This window comes from Berghia stephanieae, chromosome 2 (assembly GCF_034508935.2).
Source record: "Berghia stephanieae isolate SIO BIC M18660-M18661 chromosome 2, UCSD_Bste_1.3, whole genome shotgun sequence".
Lineage (NCBI taxonomy): Eukaryota > Metazoa > Mollusca > Gastropoda > Nudibranchia > Aeolidiidae > Berghia > Berghia stephanieae.
The window spans coordinates 60,801,599-60,823,318 of record NC_088361.1 but is presented as its reverse complement, the minus strand read 5'-3'; the positions used below and the strand labels follow the sequence as shown (position 1 = coordinate 60,823,318).

Genomic DNA, 21,720 nt, shown 5'->3' with positions numbered 1-21,720 from the left:
TAGAATCAGATTGATCATTTTTGTATCTCTCGAAGATTCAGATGTTCATTGGAAGATGTGACAGTACGGAGAAGGGCAGATGTTGGATCAGACCACCACCTGCTATTGGCAAAGCTTAAGCTCCGACTCAGAAAGCATGGGACCAGATCACATACAAGAAGAAAATTCGAGGTGAATGCACTTGATGGGGAAAAGAATGAGGAATTCAAACTACAATTGAGTAATAGATTCCAACCTCTTACTGAGCTCGAGGACATAGATGTAGAGTCACATTGGGCAAAGATCAAGGAAGTCTACATAACAACTTGCCACGAGGTATTGGGTGTAAAGAAATCGGAACATAAAGAATGGATAAGTCCAACCACCTTTGACCTTATTGAAAAGAGGAGAACAAGGAAGGAACAAGTGAATGCAAGCCGAACAAGGGCTTCAAGACTGGATGCACAAGAGCAGTATCGAGCCATAGCTAAGGAAGTCAAAAGGTCTGTGAAGAAAGACAAGGAAGCATTCATGAACAGACTTGCAGAGAAAGCAGAAGCAGCAGTGACAGGAGGACACATGAGGATCCTTTATCAAACTACCAAGACGCTTGCTGGAAAATATGGAAAACCAGAGGTACCAGTCAAAGACAAAGATGGGAAAACTATTTTTGGAAAAGAGGCTCAATCTGAACGATGGAGGGAACATTTCAACTGCCTTCTGAACAGACCACCACCAGACAACCAGCCAGAAATGTTGCCTGCAAGGAATGAGCTACAATTAGCTGTGATCCACCATCAATAGCAGAGATTGTGGGTGCCATTAACAAGATGAAAAGGGGGAAAGCTGCTGGACCAGACCATATTCCACCTGAGCTCTAAAAGTTGATGCTGAAAGAAATGCTGAGGCCCTGCACCCACTATTTGAGAGAATCTGGAATGACAGGATATACCCAAAGGATTGGAAGGAAGGACATCTTATCAAGCTTCCAAAGAAAGGGGACCTCAGTAATTGTAATAATTATTGAGGAATCACTCTTCTTTCTATCCCAGGAAAGGTTTTCAACCGTATTATTTTAGAGAGAATTCAGAATGCAACAGATGCTAAACTGCGGGACGAACAGGCAGGTTTTCGGAAAAACCGTTCAACCACCGACCAGATTGCCTCTCTGCGAGTCATAGTGGAACAGTCTATAGAATGGAACTCTCCTCTTATTGTCAACTTTCTGGATTACGAGAAGGCTTTCGACAGTATTGACAGAACAACATTGTGGAAAATTCTGGCACATTATGGACTCCCTGAAAAGATAGTAAACCTTATCAAGGAAATGTATGAAGGATCAAGTTGCAGGGTTGTACATGAAGATCAGCTGACTGACAGCTTTGAAAGTAAGACTGGTGTCAAGCAGGGATGCTTGCTCTCACCATTCCTGTTCATCCTTGCCATTGATTGGCTAATGAAGGAAACCTCCAACAAAGGGTGAAGAAATGGGATACAGTGGACCCCCTGGACACAGTTGGATGATCTGGATTTTGCAGATGATCTGGCTCTTTTGTCCCACACCCAGGACCAGATGCAAGCAAAAACCACAATTATAAACAGCCTCTCGGAATCAATTGGTCTAAGAATTCACCCTGCAAAGTCAAAGGTCTTGAGGATAGGTATGCGTCAAAGGGAACTCGAAGATATAGACACTTTCTGCTATCTCGGAAGTATAATTGACAAGGATGGAGGCACGGAAGCAGAGGTGAAAGCACGAATAGGAAAGGCACAGGCTGCATTCACATCTTTGAACAGAGAACTAAAGATATCTCCCTTCGACTAAAGCTAAGACTTTTCAACTCAAACGTGAAGTCTGTCTTACTGTATGGATTTGAAACTTGGAACTCATCACAGACATGTATAAGGAGGGTACAGATTTTCGTAAACAGGTGCATGCGTAACTACTCAGAATAATATGGATGGATAGAATAAAAAATGAAGAAGTATGGAAAAGAACACAGCAGAAACCAGTGGGAGAGGAAATAGGAAGAAGACGATGGAGGTGGATTGGACACACGCTTAGAAAGAATGACTCAACTATAACAAAGAAAGTATTGGACTGGAACCCTCAGGGCAGAAGATCAAGGGGAAGGCCACGAGGAACATGGAGAAGAATTAAAGAAGCTGATATACAGAGAAGTGGTAAGACCGGGAATGAGATAAAAAAGTTAGCTCAGGATAGAGAAGGATGGAAACTGTTTGTCTGTGGCCTATACCCTGACCCAGGGTGAAAAAGGCGATGATGATGATGACTTTGGCAGTGTGCTCTTGGGAAAGGCATTTTTTTTTTCGTGTTTATTTCTCTTGGTGGACTTCTTTGTTCACACTTGTACAATATGGTTGTTTAATCATTTGACACAAAAATACCTCATAATTTTACATCAGTTTTTTCCCATTCTGATAAAAATTTATGTAAAATTAGAAGGTATTATACAAATGCATACTGTAAAGGGCTTATAGCATGGTACTTAAACTATGGACAAGCGCTATATAATAGTTATATTTGTTTATTAGATTCTATAAATATGTCAAAGATTGATAACGCCTGTCTCATATTTTCAGCTACATTTTATTAATTTTTTCTTACCTCATTACAATTGATAGGTTTACAATTATCTAACAAAGACCAGATTAAATGGAACTAACTCTCTTGTCCTCTCCTTTACAGATATTTTACTCCAGTCTCCCGCAGGCAAGATGTTAAGCCATGTTTTAAGTGCCATCCTTATCTTACCCTTGCATCTAGTGATGCCCATCCTCTACCAAATTCTCAGCTTACTTCCATACCTTGACAAGTTATGTAAATCTCTTCCCGACACTGTTTTCCTGGAAGAGAAGGAACTAGAATTCAAACAAGGTAATGTGCAAGAAGACTTATCATGTGTGGTAACAGTCAGTTGTTTTTAAAAGGTTTAATCAGTTTCCCTTTCTACTTGTAAGGTCATGAGAAAGGAAGCATCTCTATTTTAAATATAGATAATTGTACAAAACCATTATAAAAGTTTGTTTTTATAATTAGCTTCGTATATTCATTAATTAGTTCTCTCCAAAATCTATTTATTTATGCATGTTTACATGGTGCTATATCTACATTATTTATATATTTAAACAAGTACATTCAAATTTACTTTTTATCAACCTGTGTTGGCTATGTTCAATCCTTCACAATCTATTTTCAAAATTCTAGTTACATTTTAAATCCATTATTACAACTCTACTCTACTTTCATGTCCAATTTTTATTGCATTGCTTGTAACTGCTGTATATTTTATGGATATTTTATTTTATTTTATTATATATGATGTTTATTTTGCTTTTAATTAGCTACGTGTTTTCATCAATTAGTTCATGACAGTGTATAAATCTGTGCTAATATAACGATGAATGATGTGTAACTTTATGATAATTTCCATTCAGGATCAATAAAATATATCTTATCTTATCTTATCTTAAAGTTTATTGTGATAGGGCTGTAAAGGACATATCTTTAAAATCACATGAATCCAAAAAAAGAAATTCAAGTTTTTCCTTGATTTTAACCCACTACCTCTCTTAGTCCAAAGATACATGATTACCGCTTTTCCATTAACTCACCAATTCATTATTTAGTGTTTATTACACAACATGCCAACATTGATAGTTGTATGATAACATATTAACCTTCAATTTTCACTTATGATACTGAAATACAGATTATGAAATAAGGAAGTTTTGATTTTTGGTGGTATTTTGCAAGCCATCACTAATTTTATATGAAGTATTGAATTTATTTAATTCCTTTTTTTTGTATGTGTCTTTAGGATTTGATTCAAGAATTTTTTAAACATATCATTTAAGTAAGAAAGGATATTAATGAAAGGCAATGAAAACGTATTTACATTATTGCAGTGACTACTATTTCTACACAATTTTTGGTGAGCCAAATTGGTAAAGTCTCAATGTAGGAAACCTTGTAGAATCATTGACTTTTTATTTCAAGGCATTAGAGATTAAAAATCTATTCTGTATTTAGACTTGGGGAACAGGTCTGGTATCTTATGTTTTTAAAAGGGCATTTCATTTTTATATATTTTCATGTATGTATAAACAATTTAAGCACAGTTTTAAAAATAATTTTATTCGTTGATGATGATATCAATTTCATGACAAGATATACCATGATTTAATTTTATCTTGTAATTTTTATGTTTATCCTTTTGATAATAGAAACTGCTATGCTGAAGTCTTTGTTAACATAATTGTTTATATTACCTTTTTTTCCCCCTGTGCAATTAATTTGATTCTAAAACAATAATATTCATGGATTCTTTTAGAGGAGGAAGGAACTAGCAGTGAAAGTCCTTGGTCGTGGTTGATAGACCTTGCCAGAACCTGTGGTCATGTCATAGGCAATTGCATTGGTGGAATGTTACATGGGCCCCCAAAAGCAGAGTGTGAGAATCAGTGTGAGCAGTGGCTTGAGTCACCTCTCTTCAGCAATGGACTTCAGTCTAATACTCACATGAGTATGTTTCTTTATCATCATGTGTTATAAGGGACATTAAAAAAAAAAAGATTTATTGGTAGCTTAAAATTCAAATCAGTATGCATTCTCAGCGATTATATTCCATTCTTAATAGATGAACATTTTCTTAATTTCTTTTAATCCCTCCCCCCTATTACCACCACATCATGTAAATGGCTATCAATAAATGGTAACATATAACTGTTATTGAGATAATCGATCGGATCTTATTTTGCATGCCTGGCAACAAATGGGCAGAATTTTAACTGAATGTTCTTAAACCTCACTGGTATCAAAATTAATTTTGCTTGAGAAAATAATTTACTTTTTAGTTCGATTACAGAATTTTAAAAAGGTGATTGTATTTTTTAAATTACATATGATTGAGAAATGATTGATGATATTCATGATGGTGATGATAATAATAATAATAATAATAATAATAATAATAATAATAATAATAATAATATGTATAATAATATGAATAATAGTAACATTAATAACAATAATGATAATAATATGAATAATAATAGTAATAATAATAATAATAATAATGATGATGGATGATGATGAAGTTATTTTTTAAAAATAAATAAATTAAGCCAACATATTCATCTATCTATGTGTGAAGTAAGGATAAAATTATAGGGAGGTGATTCAATTATTATATTTATATCTATAGAACATTTTACTTCTTAGAAATAATATATATAACTCCTTTTCAATCTCTTATCTACAATCTTTTACTTTAAAGCAAATGATAAATATTTCTATGAATTAAGGTGATAACCGCAAAATAATTTATTTATTCCTCAGATGAAATATTTATGCAATCGCAATAACACGATTTTTATGTTATATTCCTCTCTACTTTTTAGTATAATATCATTTAACCTTTACCAGTTTATAAAGTATCATGATAATCATTTGATTATTTATATTTTTATTGGACAAGAATTTTATTATAAGTATAATCATAGTCACCGTAATATCTCCGCTTGTTGTTCCACTGTACATTTTAAGACTTTTAATATTCTTTGCCAAGTTTCTTTTAATTTATTATTTGATATTTCTTTTATATATTACCGAATTGTGTTGTGATACAAAATTATAATTTCCATACATGGATCAATAAAGTATATCTTATCTTATCTTATGATGATGATGTTAATTATAGTAATAACAATGATGATAATGATGATGATAATAACAATTGTAATGATAATAGAAATCATAATCATAGATATTGTATGACATTTGTAAGACATATCCACCATGATGTCCTGTGCACTTTACAACTGTTTCAGGCTTAAACTATTGATATATAACCAGTGATAAATTAAACACAACCATAATCATATATAGTATAAAAGCATACTGAGGAAAATAAAGACATGAAATAATTTTAGCTTTTCTTTTCAAACAGTCGAGAGATGTTTCTTTTTTAACCCCATTTGGCAATTGTTTCCAAAATAGAGATCAATGTAAGGGAATAAAATATATATTTGTATATCCATTTAGGTTATCTAAAATTGTTTTATCCATGATATCTTTAAGATTCTTTGATACTGTTATGAATTTTATTGAAATTATAGTGAATATGCAATTGAATTGGAAAAAAATAATGAATTAGATATTGGGGAGATGTTAGATTTGATATGTTTTTAAAGAGCTTGGGATTTTTTAGCTGCTACCTGTAGATTATTGAGTTGATACTTGTTTTTAAAATTCAATTTCAGAGAAAATCATATCCCAGATATCTGTGATGACAAGTGAAAGTCGTGAGGCCTTGTCCAGTCTTTTCCATGAGCTTGGGATGGACCAAGAGACTACAGACCTTCTAGATCTAGCACTTGGTATTCATACTGACGTTAATGACCAGCTGATGGTCAAGATGATCGAGTTTGCCAACTACCAAGGTAAATTGAAAGTCAAGAATAAAATGATTGAGGGCGGTGACATAATATTTAGTTGTTTTTGGCACTGCTCACCAATCTTATTTGTTAGTTATAAAATAGTGAAAATTAAACTTATAGAGACAAGGTATTAGAAAAATGTTACAAATGCCTTTTGTTAATAAGTAATGTTGGAGAATATCCAGCTTAAATTTCTCACAAAATGGATCAAATGACATATGCTTCCCTCTCCAGAAATGATCCTTTATTGTGATTGATTTTCTTTCATTATTTCTTTTTTTATTAATTAATTAATTATTTTTTGGATTGCATAGACAAACTTTTAAGCATTTTTTCCAATATGCTCTCTTTAATTGATTTTTGATATGTTATAAAATAAATATAATGTAACGTGGAGTAATTATGGCTACTTCAGGTGCTTTTTTTAAAGCCTTCACTTAAAGTTGGTTTGTGGATTTATTATTGCATAGTCCTATAATTTTTAAACAGAAACACTTTTTGTATCTATTTAGAAATTACCATAATTACCCTGCGTAACGTAATTCCCCCATGTTACAGTATTTGTTTTAAAAATTGAAACAGATCTCAATACTTGTGAATTGAAGGAAGAGAAATGGCTTGATCTAGTGTCCAGGTTCTTTTTGGCTGCCTTGTTGAAGCACTGTAATCTATGGAAACAGGTCAAGGATCATGACTGGTGAGAACCACATTTGTATAGATTTGGGCTTTTTTAACAAGGTGAAAATCAATAATGCATTTTAGCCTTGCATATCGCGTAATAAGATGCCCTTATTTCAGATTCGCTTGCTTTTTCTTTTTTTTTAGAATGGTTGTCAAAGGTGATATTTTGATCAAAACTTATTGGAATGCTTACTACTTATTTGAAAGTGCTGAAAGTATTACTCTGTCATATTTTACCTTGACTATTATTATGTTGTTTATCTTAATTTTTTTTATTGAGACACACTTTTTAAACATTATTTATCGCTGTTTAAATTTTAAAAATTAAATTGAGCATTTATATAGCGCAATATCCACTTAGCGTGCTCAATGCGCTTTACAAGGGGTCCCTGGTCAACAGCAACATTTAACATGTAGGACGAGACATGACGCCTGTTAGGCGATATTACAATTTTTCGGACAAAGACAACGCTGTTAACGGCCAGGTACTCATTTTACACCTGAGTACAGTGAGAGAATGTGAGTAAAGAGTCTTTTCCAAGGACCTTCCGATCCGAAAGCGAGTGTCATACCACTAGACCACATAGCCGCACAATGTTGTTTACCAATTTTTTTGCAGTGTCCCTCAACTCTGTAAATCTCTGTGTAAAACGATTGGTTTTGAAATTTATTTTCAGTTTGTCTGTTGATTTAAGTGCTCTCTGTGAGTGGGTTAATGAAGTATTGGTAAATTCACTTGTTTATGAATGGAATGGTTTTGAGAGTAAGTTATCAGTGGAGAGACTTTGCTGATTTTCTTAGGGTTTAGGCTCTTATTTCATTTAGTCTTACTTAATACAGACATTAAAATGGCAGCATCGACTTTGAAATAACATAACTTATGTAAAAAAAAAACCTAACTTTGAAATGCTTTTTATCTTCTAGGCCAAGGATCAGACTGGAGTCCCTGTTTGTGACTGTCTACAAATTGCGTAGTGTATTGGTTTCCTATAGAGGCCGGTCAGGCAATGAAGAGGACTCGGATAATACTCTGACAAGCAAGAGGTTGGCTGAGAACAAACCCGAAACCACATCCAGTGACATTGGTGAGGAAGAATGTTTCTGGGAGAGTCCTGAACACTCTAGGGAGAATTTGGATGAGACTATCGATCTTGATGGAGATTCTGATCGTGAGCATAATGACAGTGATGGTAGGTTGAGGGGGGGGGGGGGGAATGGATTTTTAAAAAGTTTGTTCTGCTTTTGATGGAAAATAGATCATTGTTGTATTATTATTTCTTTATACTATTTTAAAGGATTTTTTCTGATTTTTGAACCAGGTTACTTTTACTTTCACTCCGTTTAATTTTTTATGATTACTGTAGACCTCTCCCTCTCCACCCCATGTTTTTAAAATCCGATTTCCTCCTTTTTGCTCGAAATTTATAATCTAAATGAAGATTTATGAATGAATAAACACCATCAGATTTCAACGAAAACTAGATTTTAACATGTTTTTGACTGGAATAGTTTTATTAACTTTTACCATTTCAATTTGATTCTTTACTGAGAGCAAGACAAAGTTGTTTTTTTTAAAAATGGCTACCATCCAAGAAACATGGTTGTGATTTCGAGCAATAAAACTTGAATACACACCCCTTGAACAATATGGTACAATTAAATTTCTAATTCTCAATCTTTTTTTTTTTAGACGAGGATGGACACAACCAGTCTCAAAACAGCATCCAAGGGAAGCAGGTACAATTGACTTACGAGGAAGTGTGCCACAAGTATTTGGAGAAATGCATCTTTCTACTTGTCTCACTCAGACCACCTCTTTCGGGTATGATGCGTTGCTTTTTAAAACACAAATGTTCCAGTTTTAGTGCATATATTTCCAACGAAGTCTTTTATTTATTTATTATTATACATTTTTACAAGATTTAAACATTTTTGTTTCGAGACAGAGAAATAAGGAATCTTGGGGGTCTGAAAATGAAATAATACTATTCGGATTTTTTTAAATCTTTTTGAGAAACACCAGTTTAATATGCCAGTTTCTTATGATTTATTCTTGCCATTAAAAACAAAAAACAGATGTGTAAAATCAATAGACAACAATGTAATTTATATAGCCATGAAGACATGATATCACAATGCCTACTTTAGCATTCTGACAGAAACCTTACTCATTACTATTGTAATGTTTTTATATACATAGCATAGGGGTCCATTTAACAATCTAAAAAAGCTACAAAAATCATGCAACTAGTAAATCTCATTGTCTTTTAATTTTTTATTGCCCACGAAAGCTGTCATTTTTATCCTTGGAATTAGATGTAATCATTTCGTTTATTAATTTTTTTTCATAAACTTTCTTATTGACAGGTGAATCTTCTGAACTTCTTCACAAGTCCAATATCGCTGCCAAAGAATCAGAACGTAAGTTAAAAGGAAACAGTATTTGTAACTTTGGCTAAGTTGTAACTTGGACCAATTTTTATTTGAAAACAACTGTGATGATATGTTCAACTGTAACAAAACTTTTTTGCATTAGATTTTAAAACAAAACACCACCCTGCCAATAGTAATGTCAATGTCTCCTTGTACATAACCATTAATATCTTTGAATACTTTTAGTCTTACAGGACAATGGGAAGCCACTTATTAGTAAACATGGTTGTGCAATGATGATTGCCAAAATAATAGAGAGGACATTTTAAATTTTCATCTCCAGATCTCTGCAGATCCTCATAAGGGGTATAATGTTAAATATATTACTCTGTTTTCTAGTTTTGTCCATCGCATTTTTGAGGGGCATTTGTCATTTGTCCTTTATAATATGACTTGACTGATGAAACTTGTTTTACATTCACTCATTGTATTTTGGTTACATGTTGAAATATCTAATTATTTAATATACTTTGGTTATATTCATATTTTTTTTTTATGCAGAACCAAATCAAGGGACTTCTAACGTTTCCCCAAAGAGGAATCTAACTCGTCAGGGAAGTTTACCAGATATACCATCAGATACACAGGTAATTGGAATTGATCAAACTCTTTTTGTAAAGGATGTAGGGTAATTTGTGAGAAATTTTAGAGAAAAAGTTAAAGTGAAAAAAAAAAAAAAGAAAGAAAATGAAAAGGCGTGTGTAGCACATGCACACGCACACACACACACACACATACACACACATACACACACATACACACACGCACACACACACATACAGACACGCACACACACACATACAGACACGCACACACACACATACAGACACACACACACACTTCTTTAAAGAGCAAAATTGAATATACAATTTTTAAAGGATATGTTTTAAATCTTTTTTTGGAGCTGTTCTTTTCAGCTTTGTTCAATACATTTTGAAGTCTTGTTTCTAACAGCTTGTGCGACTATGTGTTCTTATGGTATAACACTCTATTTTGGACAGGAAGTTGCAGTCCCACTCTGAGCAGTGCATAGTTGAGTCCTTGGAAAAAAGCTCTTTACTCACATTCTCTCACCACACTCAGGTGTAAAATGAGTGCCAGGCTGTTAACAGCATTGTCTCTGTTGGAAAAAATTGTAATATCTCCTAACAGGCATCATGTTTCGTCCTACATCTTAAGTGTTTCTGTTGACTAGGGACCCCTTGTAAAGCGCTGTGAGCATGTTTAGTGGATATTGCACTATATAAATGCTAAGTTTTTTTCTGTCTTTTTTATTTTTTATTTTGTATTTACAAATACATTTTTTCCAAAATTCTCCTAACCAGGACGGGACAGGAAGGAGAGAAGGGGTAGCCACCCCAACCCTCAACCCTTTCCATCCTCATCATCAACTTGGTGAGTCAATTTCATTTTTGCTCTTAACCTTATTGGGTGCTTAATCTCACTACCTTAATCTATTTATACATAATAAAATGTATCTGATTTTCTCATGATTATTAGCTCCTCTAGTTGGTAAATGATACATTGTTATGAAATAGTATTCATAATTTCTGTGACATTATGCATCTAAGGGCCCAACCTGAACTCTTTACAAAAAGTGAAAGAAATGCTTCGCCGTGTACGTTGGCGTCAGGAAAGAATGGATGCAATGACACCTGGACAAAGTCAGAGCTCTCACAGTGTAGGTGGTCATTCCAGCATTAGCCATCTACCACAGAGCAGACTGGCCATGGATATGCTACAGTTTATATGTGGGGAGCAGAAATACAACTATGAAGACTTGGTCCCAATTGAACAGCTTGTCAAATCAATGCAGATTCAACAGGAGAGAGCTGAAGTGAGTCACTAGCATTACGCCATAATTAGAAAACAATCATGTTTTTAGTTAAAATAGACTTTAATGGTAATTTTATTTGATGAGGTTAATTATATTAATTTCAAATAGTTACTAGCACTGTATCATCTTTCATTAAACATGAACCTCGCCGGCTGCTTAATTTTTGTTGGGGAAGAATTGTCAAATTGTTCATGTCAATATGTAGGCATGTTGATATTATGATTATCTATCCTAACTTTATGGCTTTTATAAGGCTGTTGTTTCCTTCATTTCTTAATTTAAAAAAAAAAAAAAATGCAAACTTTGGTGAATTTACTGAAAAGAATCTGAAAATAACACGACACAATACAATGGAAAGGTTACCTGTAATTGGTGCATCCCATATCTTTCTTACTTCACGTTTCAAACCAGCGAATCTCTCTGGTTATTTTGTCATAACATTGGAATGATAAAAAAAAACCTCTTAGTTGTGTTTAGATTCATTCAAATTGTTTTTTAATGTTTATCCCCAGTCACGTCTATATGCCCTGAACCAAATCATAGAATTGCTGTCTACTGGTAAAAGCAAAGAGCACGAAACAGAAGGCCACAGTTCCCACACAACCACCTTGCTCAACTCTGTTCACCTCCAGCTTCTGGCTGGATGTTTTGGTCTTTTGGTTCTACGGTCAGAAAACAGTAATAATAAAACGCAGCTCTTTCATTATCAGGTAGGGTCTTAATTTACTATTTGTGATGATTTTTAAAAGGATACATGTGAAATTTGACTTGAAAGAATGCAGGATATACTAGCAAACACCCGATTTAAAGCAAGCACAAAAAATTCATAATTTTAACATCAATAATATTACAAAGAAAACTTAAATAACTGGTAAATATGGTAGTATATGAATACTGTACAAACTATTGTTTTCATTTTTAAAGATGATAAAAATCTTCATCAATGAAATAAATGTGAACTCCATTTTGGAAAGATTAGCTCTAAGAAATATTACATTATTAGTAAAGGTGCATAAAAAGTCAGTCATAAAGCTTTAGAAACTGTGTATATCATATTTGTAATTCACCCGAGAGCTTCCCACAACCGCCTATTTCATTAATAAAATTGTGATGTTTATGTTTTGTAGGATGGGATCAAGGCAGCATCTGCTCAAACCCAGCAAGAAATTCAATTGGTTGTCCATCGAATTTACGAGGTTCTCATTGGGTCTTTGGTGGACTTGATCAACAATGAAAATATAGGACCGTGTTAGTATAGTAATTTATTAACCCATTAAACAAAACAGAATTTCTTTTAAATTGCATACTCTTAATATTTATCAGCTCTTATTTCCAGACCAAGCTTTTTTAAAAATGAGTGAAGTTACTTTGTTTGAAGATTGAAGTCAAAGTTTCATTGTAGTTGCTACTCTATTTAGGTTTTTATTTTGAGTTAGAATAAAATGGAAACTTACTTGTAAAGGATAAAAAAAAAAATTATTTTTTTTCCCTAATTTTTTTTCTTTTCTTTTCTTTTTTTTTGGTCCAATTAGCATATGTCTTTACAAAGACAGGGTTAAGAATTGCAAAATTCGCAGTCTAGTGCATACTAATAAAAATAGCATAAATTAGTACAGACCTAAGATGTATGACAACGATATTACTCCATGTCAATGTTTATTTTGTTTGTCTTTTTTTAATTTAGATACCAAGAATCACTTGATGCTGTCATCCATTCTTGCACTAAGTGTGAAGTATAAGCCAGTGGACGTATCCTTGACTGTGCTTTGTGGGTTGCCTCTCATTCTTCTTGAACTTTGTGAGAACAAGACACCAAACAGTAGCTCTCACACCCTTCACCCTGTCATTAACCATTTGGAGTCTATTCATCTCACAACTATTTTAAGGATTTCCAGTTTGCGTTTGTTACAGATCATCTCTCTGACTATTGGGTAAGTCGTTATTAATACATAATGTATATGTGGAAAATGAAAAGAAAAGAGTGCAGTTTTTATGTTAAATCTTGGCCCTCTGCTTCAGTCCTAACACTTTTGTCTCAAAACTGTATTATGTCATGGTGACTTAAATGCTCTCATGGAATTTTCTGTAAAAAATAAGAAACCAGGGATTATGTCTTATTGAGGGCAATGGGTCGGTATAGTTTATAAACAATAACTAAGATCTCACATTTCAGGCCATTTCAGTTTTAACATCACTTAAAATCTTATTCACCCCAATTGAATACCTGTATAAGGTGGTGGGTCACATATCAGTAAGAAGAAGAAAGAGGAAACAAAGAAAGTAAGAAAAGAAAGAAAATTTGTGATGCTGATCTTTTTTTTTAGTGTTAAATTACATTTTAGTGTTTTGTTTATGCTGACATACGTAATGCCAGATTCAGTTAAAATTGGTCGATATATATATTTATAATCCTTAACTGTTGCTGTCTGGGTTCCATGTTGTTATTGATAAATATGATGATGTGGGCCATTTTAATAGGAGTGACGTGTGTACTTATGTTATTTAAGCTATAAATATTTAATAAGCTATTGATGTAAAAGTGCTTCTATGAAATATATTTTCTGTACAGAACATCATCAGAGCGTTTGAGTGGTGGCATTGTGCAGTCCATTGTAGAGTTACTGTGGAAACAACTAGATGGATTCATACAACATGGTTGTGTCAGATCATCTCAAGGAAGTTAGTTATCTTCATCCTCATTCTAATCGTCAATATTGTCGCCGTCATCACCATCATCCTCATCATCATCATCATCATCATCATCATTATTATTATTATTATTATTATTATTATTATTATTATTATTATTATTATTATTATTATTATTATTATTATTATTATTATTATTCGTGATAGTGCAAGTCCATTATCATGCTTACTATATGAATTAGATGAATATCATACAAAAGTTCATGATTTTTATCACTGTTTTAAAGACAAATTTTCAATATTCAATTTCTTATTGTTGAGAAAAAATGCAACAATAACAACTACAACTAAGAGAAATAATGATTGTTAGAAGATTTTAAAACAGTTGTCCATCTTTGTGATGAAACATTTCTTTTTTCTCTTCAAGGCAATGTGACAGTACTTGCTGACTTTCTTGTTTTCCTTCGTCATGTCATGGCGACTAAAAGTATCCAACGTCGTCTTACGGAGTGGAGATGGGTTCAAGTTTTGATCAACCTGGCTTGTGGACAAGACAAGGATGGTAACAAAGCAAGCTTGCTATCCACCATGAAACGTTCTAGACTTAAATATATCTTTTTAAGTTGCACGATTTTTGTAAATTGGCAAATCTGAGAATGTAATGAGGGGTTTTTCTTCAATTTAGTTATTCAGTCCTTAATGCATAGGGTTTTTATGAACTTTGTTCATCCTTCTTGTTTTTTTTTTTCTTTCTAGGAACCACCTTAAGTTTCATCTCAAGTTGTTTTAATCGTTTTTTTAAGATGTAACTCATGAAAGTCAAATATTTCAATGTGTCTGTTGAAAATGGTAGAACAAAAAAAAGTGAAGAATTAAGACCAAATTATTAAAATGTACACCCTCCCCCCCTCACTGTAAATGATTCAAATGAAAAATAAGAAAGGCAAATTTTAAAGAAAAAGAAATAATCAAAAAATAAAAATAAAAACCAATCAACCAAACAAAGAAAAAAACAAAACAAAAACAAAACGATTCAATTTGAAATATCATCGGAAGTTTTTACGTAAAATAAATCTTTAAAGTTGTACATTTTCATCATAACTTAAATGTGAGTTTGATGGTACTTTTTTTTTCTCCTATGAAAATAATTAACTAGGAAATAGTGAATATTATCAAACTTTTCATAACCTAAATATGATATCACAAATATTTTCTTTTAGGCCTTGCTCGTTTTGACAGCCTACGAGTCCGTATCCTTGCTCTTCAGCTGTTGGGAAATGTACTTCCTGCTCTTGAGATGCAGCAAGAAAAGGATTATAAAATCAAGGTAGCCATAGTCTTTTAAAAAATTATAGAAGTTCAACTAATTATTTTGTGTTTTTGGCTTTTTGAGGGAGATTTTTGGTGTTTTTTTTTTTACCTTTTTTTTTTAACTTAATTTATTTATGGTTTATTCTAGATGTATTATCCAAATTCCTGTTCTCACTTATTTCATTGTCTGCCACTCATAAAAGGAACACTTAATGCTATCTCTCTTCCTACCTACAAAACATATCTTTAATTTTTTCATCTAATGTTGCGCAAATTGAATGACAGTGTGAGAAAGAGAGATGATTATGTTATGGAAAGGCTATGGTGACTTGGAATTAAATTTTGAAGTATCTTTTTTTTTTACTATTACTAAGGCACTCATTACTTGGGAGTATGAGAAGTTTAGATAAAATGAATGTTAAGTGTTTTTGACAGTCCTATCATTGTCCCATTTATGTGTAGGTGAAATGACATGAAATTGTCCCAACCACTGGTAAGTTATTAAACGCAAAAATTCTGTCCTTAGAGAAAAGATAATATCAAACCATTTTTCTTTTGGAGTGCTTAATCATCTTTAAAGCTATGCCATTGACTGCTCTCTCGTGGTGAAAACCATCCACAGTTCCTTGTAGAAATATGTTTGATTTACTTTTTCATTGTATTCTTTACCAGATGGTGGAACTCCTGTTCTCCAATCTATCCAAAATGATGTGGTCGATACCTGTCAATCAAGCCATTGATTCCACCAAGCAACGACAGAAATTCCTCCAGCTTCAATTGGATCAAGTAAGAGCTGCTCCATCTGGGAGACAAGGTGGTTTTGCTTCTCATGACCAGCTGTTTTCATCATCGCCGTCGGCATTGTCGTCTACACCAAAGTCAGGAGAAGATTCTGTTGAAAACGTCATGATACACAGTGCTTCATTTGATTCAGAACGATGTGTGGCCTGCATGGTTGAGTCAAATCACACTCTTTTCCATTGTGCTGGGGGTAGGGGTTATGGACTGGGAAGTACAATCATGACTTCTGGATGTTATCAATGGAAGGTTGGTTGTTGGACAGGCTTTTTCTTTTGTTCTTTTTTGTTTGTTGTTTTTTTTGGGGGTTTTTATGTTGAAAAAAAAAAAAGCTGGAGTGAGAGATATTTATTTGTTCTTTCTGTTTAATTGTACTTTTTAAAAATAGTTAAATTGACCATTTACACCGTTGATAGCAGCACTGAGAAACCTACAACATATCTATACTAGGTGACTAAAACGTCATGTTCTAGTAGTTTATCCAATCATAATATAGTTACAGATTTTGGCCTTTAAAAAAAATCATGTATCATGCATTTAAAAGTCGACTCCATATTAGAGATATTTTGATATCTTTAATTCAAAATACAGGCAAATTGAAAGTCAGCTGTTCAGGTGAAATTTGTAATCCAATTCCATTTTCTTTTCTACCCTACTTACTGGGTGAGTATTTTTGTCTTTTTTGTTATACAAAAAATTATCTGTTGAAGTGGGATTTTTATGTTTCAGATTATTTTTCTGATTGTGTTGTAATTTTTCAAGAAATGAAGGCTGGATCATGGTTTAGAAAAGCAATTCTGACAAATCTTAAGCCAAAGTGGAATGTTCTCTTCGGGCTGTCTTTTCTTATCTTTATTCTTAAGTTTTGAAAAGATAAACTTTTGACTCATAGACTAGCAGAATTTGGGTAGTTGGTACCCCTCATATTGGGGAACAAAGGCATCCTGCACCGGGTGTGTGTGTGTGTGTGTGTGTGTGTGTGTGTTATTATTTGTCCATGTTTCACTGTCTTCTATATATCAATATGTATCAATTGTCCCTTCCTTGTTAATATGTGTCGTATTCTGGGAGATCTCTTGCTGATAGAAAGTCTTATGCATGTTTCCTTTCGTCTGAGATGATTTATTTTTTGTATTGTAATTTATCTCTCTATAATTATGTAATTGTTTGTGAATGTTTAATACTATTGGAATGTATCCCTTTCAGTGGGTATCTGGTGCTTGTGTTTTGATGGGTCTGTGAAGTGGTCTCAGACTAGACATAGACATATTGCTCCTGGACTTCAGTTATCTGAGCTAATTGATTTTATTATACTTTATTTTGGGTACTTAAACTATACACATTCAATGTTTTTCATCATCTTTCTTTTTTAAAGTGTTGCAAATGCTATAAAATCATATAAGCAGAAAAAAAGCGACCAAAATTTGGTCACCTTGTATTTCAAACTTAATCTTGCACCTTAAAAGCATGTTAATTGATTAGTAGGCTTCTGTTACAGAAATTTAAAGAAACAATGACAAAATACTAATACTATCATCCTTTCGCAGTTCCTGATAGTTCGTGAAAATCGAGGAAATGAAGGGACCTGTGTTGGAGTATCCCGATGGCCGGTCCGTGATTGTGGTCATCGCACCACCAGTGACATGTGGCTCTATCGTGCTTACAGTGGAAATCTGTATCACAATGGAGAGACTAGCTCTGCCCTGTCCAGCTTCACTCAAGGCGACTATATTACTGTCATTTTGGACATGGATGCTCGCACCTTGGCCTTTGCTAAAAATGCTGAGGTAAGTGAGTATTAGAGGTAAGATGGATGCCAGTCTTGATGCTGTTGTAGGTGGTAGTGATACTGAATCTGAAATCTGGGTGGGGTTCCCTACCTCCACAGTGGGCAGGGAGGTACTTACCGTATCTTCTATCCCCTTATATCTGTTTTCCAACTTGCTTTCTGTCTTTGTCTTGGTGTGGGATTGCTCGGTTTTGTCCCGACCCTGGCCGGAGTCCTTGACTTGGAGGGAAACAGTCAAATGCATAGTTATTGTTTTGGGAGATGATATTTTTTTCCTTGTAAATCATCTCTCTGTTATGTATTATTATATTTGTTATTTTTAATGTATAATGCAAGCATTTGAGTGTATTCCTCTTTGTTGGATTGTGTGCTTGTGTCTGGATGAGACTTATAGGTGATCTCAAACTAAGTGCATTGGTCGTATGCTCTTGGAATCTACATCTGATCCCTATTTGTTCCCAGTTCCCCTATGTCTTACTTTTTCTTGGGTGCTTTAATTGTAATTCTAGAAATTTTTACTATCCCATTTTTTTTTCCTTTTTACTGGCGCTGATATGACCTTAATGTGTTGCAAGCGCCGTACAACCCTTAAAAACAAAGAATCTGAAATGCAAACAAATCATGTATAAAGCACACAATATTGCATAAATTTTCAATCCTGAAGCGATGGAATTGGATTGGATTGATGATACTGGGTAAGGATGATAATTATAACAATAACCAGTGCTGATGGTTTTCCTCGGATCCGCGGAAATCCGTGGTTTTGGAGTCCAAAGGTGGAATTTCCTCCTTTTAAAAATTACATTTTCTCGAAACAATGTGCTAGCAATGAGAGAGTTGATGTGTGGTGGAACACGCAGGTGCAGTTTCCCACTCTCCAGAAGTTAGAGTATCAATGATAGTCTATCATCTCAATTGCTCTAAAAGTGGGGTTTAGTGCAGTAAAAATGGGGCTTCAAGGCAATCATTCAACATTTTCCTACTTTTTCACTTTTTGTCACCATCAGCACTGACTAATAACAGTCAAATGACTGATATTGATTTACTTTTATCAAAAAGGATAGAAAAACATAAAAGGTTTTGTTTTTGGATGAGGCTAGCAATCTCCTTAAAATTGTTTATTTAACACATATTTACAATGGGAAATTGTGACATTGTTTATTAAATTAGTGATAATTATTCTCCTTCAATCCAGGAACCCAAGTTAGCATTTGAAGATGTCGATGCCAGCGAGTTATATCCTTGTGTCACTTTTTACAGTAGCAGTCCAGGGGAAAAGGTGAGTAAAGACATAATATTTTACACATGTAGTTCCATGCACCTATTTTTCTTTCAATTCTTGATAATATATAATAATACTTGATTCTTAATATCTTGTTTTTAAAACATTTCTTTATCCTACTAAAGGTGAAAATAACAGACATGCATCTGAGGGAAAGCCCGAGAGAGTTGTTGGCTGGTTCACCAATATGTGCTCCTCCCAGTGCTGTAATGAGCGAGGGTGTGATTAGCCTGATACGCCACCTGCACCAGGTACCAGCTTGGACTGCCACCATTAACCAATACATGTGTCAGACTCTCGACACACTGCACACGTGGCAGGATGATGTACTGCACCATCAGCACAATCAACATCAACAACAAGAGGACCGTCTTCATAAACAACAACAACAGCAGCAGCTTGATGGAGCATCTACCAAATCTCTTTCATCTGAAGGTGTTGAAGGAGGGGAAAAAAAAGGTATGAAGGATGAAGATGCTACTGCTGGTTCTAATGGCTCAACCGTGAATCAACAGGACAGTGATTGTATGACAGGTTAGAAAACTGTACAACATATGAATATTTAACTATATGTTCATTGGATGTGGTGGTATACACAACAGGTACTTTGTAATTCTAATTCTTTTCACAAAGCATGAAAGTGTACATACTATTTATTCCATAATTTACTAGTAATAGATCAAATATATATGTGATTTTTCTCTTTTCCTTCAGGCCTTACATGTCTACTTGTGTACAGCAGATTTGAGTATGTCAAAGGTGTTTATCTGTCTTTTTATATTCTGGTTTCATATACCACATACTCTTGCTCTCAAGATTATGTTTTTAACTTTGCCACTCTCAATACTAGAGCTATACTTGTGAATCACTCCTCTGTTGTTATATCCAGTCGTCATGACCTTCTAAATGGCAAAATGTTACATATACAGACATTTTAAAAACGTGGTGAATAAATTGTATTTTTAAATTTATTATTTTCGTTTTCATCAATGCAGGTACAAAATCCAAAGAAAGTGACAAAATAAAAAGTGAAAAACTGACGTGGCTGTGTAATGTGGATGAGAGTTTGAATACAATCTGTCAACAGGCAAGTCTTATTTGAATTGAAGACTTCTTTCCTTACATAAATGTTGCTCATGAAAAATATATAACATCCATGAAAAATGTCTGATTTCAACAAGAATCACACTTGTTGTCGAAATAGGCTAATTAGGAGTAAAATCTTTAAAAGAAAAAGAAAATTTAGTCATACAATTGTTTTTTATATTATTTCAAAGGGATACTAAAGACATAAATACATTATTAAATTCCCAATTGATGACAGAGAAATTTGGTAGAAGAAAATTCTTGGAAAGTCCAAGATATTTCTTCTACAGAGCGGACCTACCAAATTTCTGTCGTCGATCTGAAATTTAGTAATGTATTTATGTCTTTTTGTTTTTTTTTGTTGTTGGCTGAAGAAGGGTTTTGAGCCCGAAACTTTCCTTGCTTGGTATTTTGTTCTTTTTTGAAGCTGTTATATTAATTTTGTTTATTATATTATTTTGATAAGTCGATTGATAAACAATTGATCATATGAAATGAGACTTGTTGAATTGCAAATTTGTTGATCAATATTTCAACAATGTGTGAACTGATTAGCGGTATTTTTCATTAGTCACTTAGAGTAATCGTACAAAGTTCGCACAGCTGATCGTGATTTTCTATTCGCACACTTTTTGATGATCTAAAATTTCGGAAATTTTCTTCAATACGTGAAATACGTGAATTACGCAATTTCAGGTTTTAATTGCCTCAACCGATATTCCTTCTTGCTTCTTGAGACGGTACAACAAAGTGGCAGCTTATATTGTGTCCATTAAACTCCAAAGTTACTTTCCTGAAATCACGAGATCGGCGAGTTTCAACTTTCCTTCTTCCCTGGGATGATGCATGTAGATACATGGAGGAAGGGTTTTTTAACGTCCTCCGTACCATCTGCTTAATAATTAGTATTTAAATATCTTATTTATACAGTACACAATGTGGTAGAAAGGCGCCATATTGTGGTTTTGACTGAAAGCAGGTGTGCGGAATGATGAACACGATCGCTCGTGTTGCACATCGAACCGCACACCTTTGACGAGATGAATTAAAGTTTTGCAATTCTTCCTTTTCATTAATTCATGCAACATATGTCAGCACAATATAGATCTCTGGATTGATATATATATATATATATATATATATATATATATACTAGTAAAAAGCCCGCAATTTCGCGGGGAAGAACTATTTTCATTCGATACTGTACTCACCATCATTTAATGAGGGCAGATTGGTAAACAACGTTGTCTGTGTAATTTGGTATATCTTCGGTTGATTTTTCTGTGTGGCCCAATAATATATTTAATAATATATTCCCTCAACTAACCCCAAGAAAAAATTAAACCTAGTACCTTTAATTAACCCTAATAGGAAAAACAAACACCCTAGCACTTTAATAAGACTTATGACTAA

General features: G+C 33.6%; 1 protein-coding gene across 6 annotated transcripts in view; it reads left to right on the top strand.

Annotated features, from left to right (window-relative positions):
- Positions 1–21,720, top strand: part of LOC144965271 (putative E3 ubiquitin-protein ligase HERC1) — a 127,770-nt gene that overhangs the window by 31,798 nt on the left and 74,252 nt on the right. For 4 of the 6 annotated variants that reach the window (XM_078900432.1, XM_078900430.1, XM_078900433.1 and 1 more), the window contains exons 20-40: positions 2,690–2,878; positions 4,335–4,526; positions 6,265–6,444; positions 7,024–7,138; positions 8,047–8,312; positions 8,813–8,944; positions 9,490–9,543; positions 10,057–10,142; positions 10,881–10,950; positions 11,127–11,392; positions 11,905–12,102; positions 12,520–12,640; positions 13,077–13,323; positions 13,962–14,071; positions 14,469–14,603; positions 15,262–15,368; positions 16,025–16,399; positions 17,698–17,937; positions 19,135–19,218; positions 19,347–19,755; positions 20,217–20,308. In XM_078900432.1, coding sequence (XP_078756558.1) covers positions 2,690–2,878; positions 4,335–4,526; positions 6,265–6,444; positions 7,024–7,138; positions 8,047–8,312; positions 8,813–8,944; positions 9,490–9,543; positions 10,057–10,142; positions 10,881–10,950; positions 11,127–11,392; positions 11,905–12,102; positions 12,520–12,640; positions 13,077–13,323; positions 13,962–14,071; positions 14,469–14,603; positions 15,262–15,368; positions 16,025–16,399; positions 17,698–17,937; positions 19,135–19,218; positions 19,347–19,755; positions 20,217–20,308 — 3,668 coding nt within the window. The remainder of the gene's footprint in view (positions 1–2,689; positions 2,879–4,334; positions 4,527–6,264; positions 6,445–7,023; positions 7,139–8,046; positions 8,313–8,812; positions 8,945–9,489; positions 9,544–10,056; positions 10,143–10,880; positions 10,951–11,126; positions 11,393–11,904; positions 12,103–12,519; positions 12,641–13,076; positions 13,324–13,961; positions 14,072–14,468; positions 14,604–15,261; positions 15,369–16,024; positions 16,400–17,697; positions 17,938–19,134; positions 19,219–19,346; positions 19,756–20,216; positions 20,309–21,720) is intronic. The other 2 variants (XM_078900435.1, XM_078900434.1) reach the window with 1 other exon arrangement.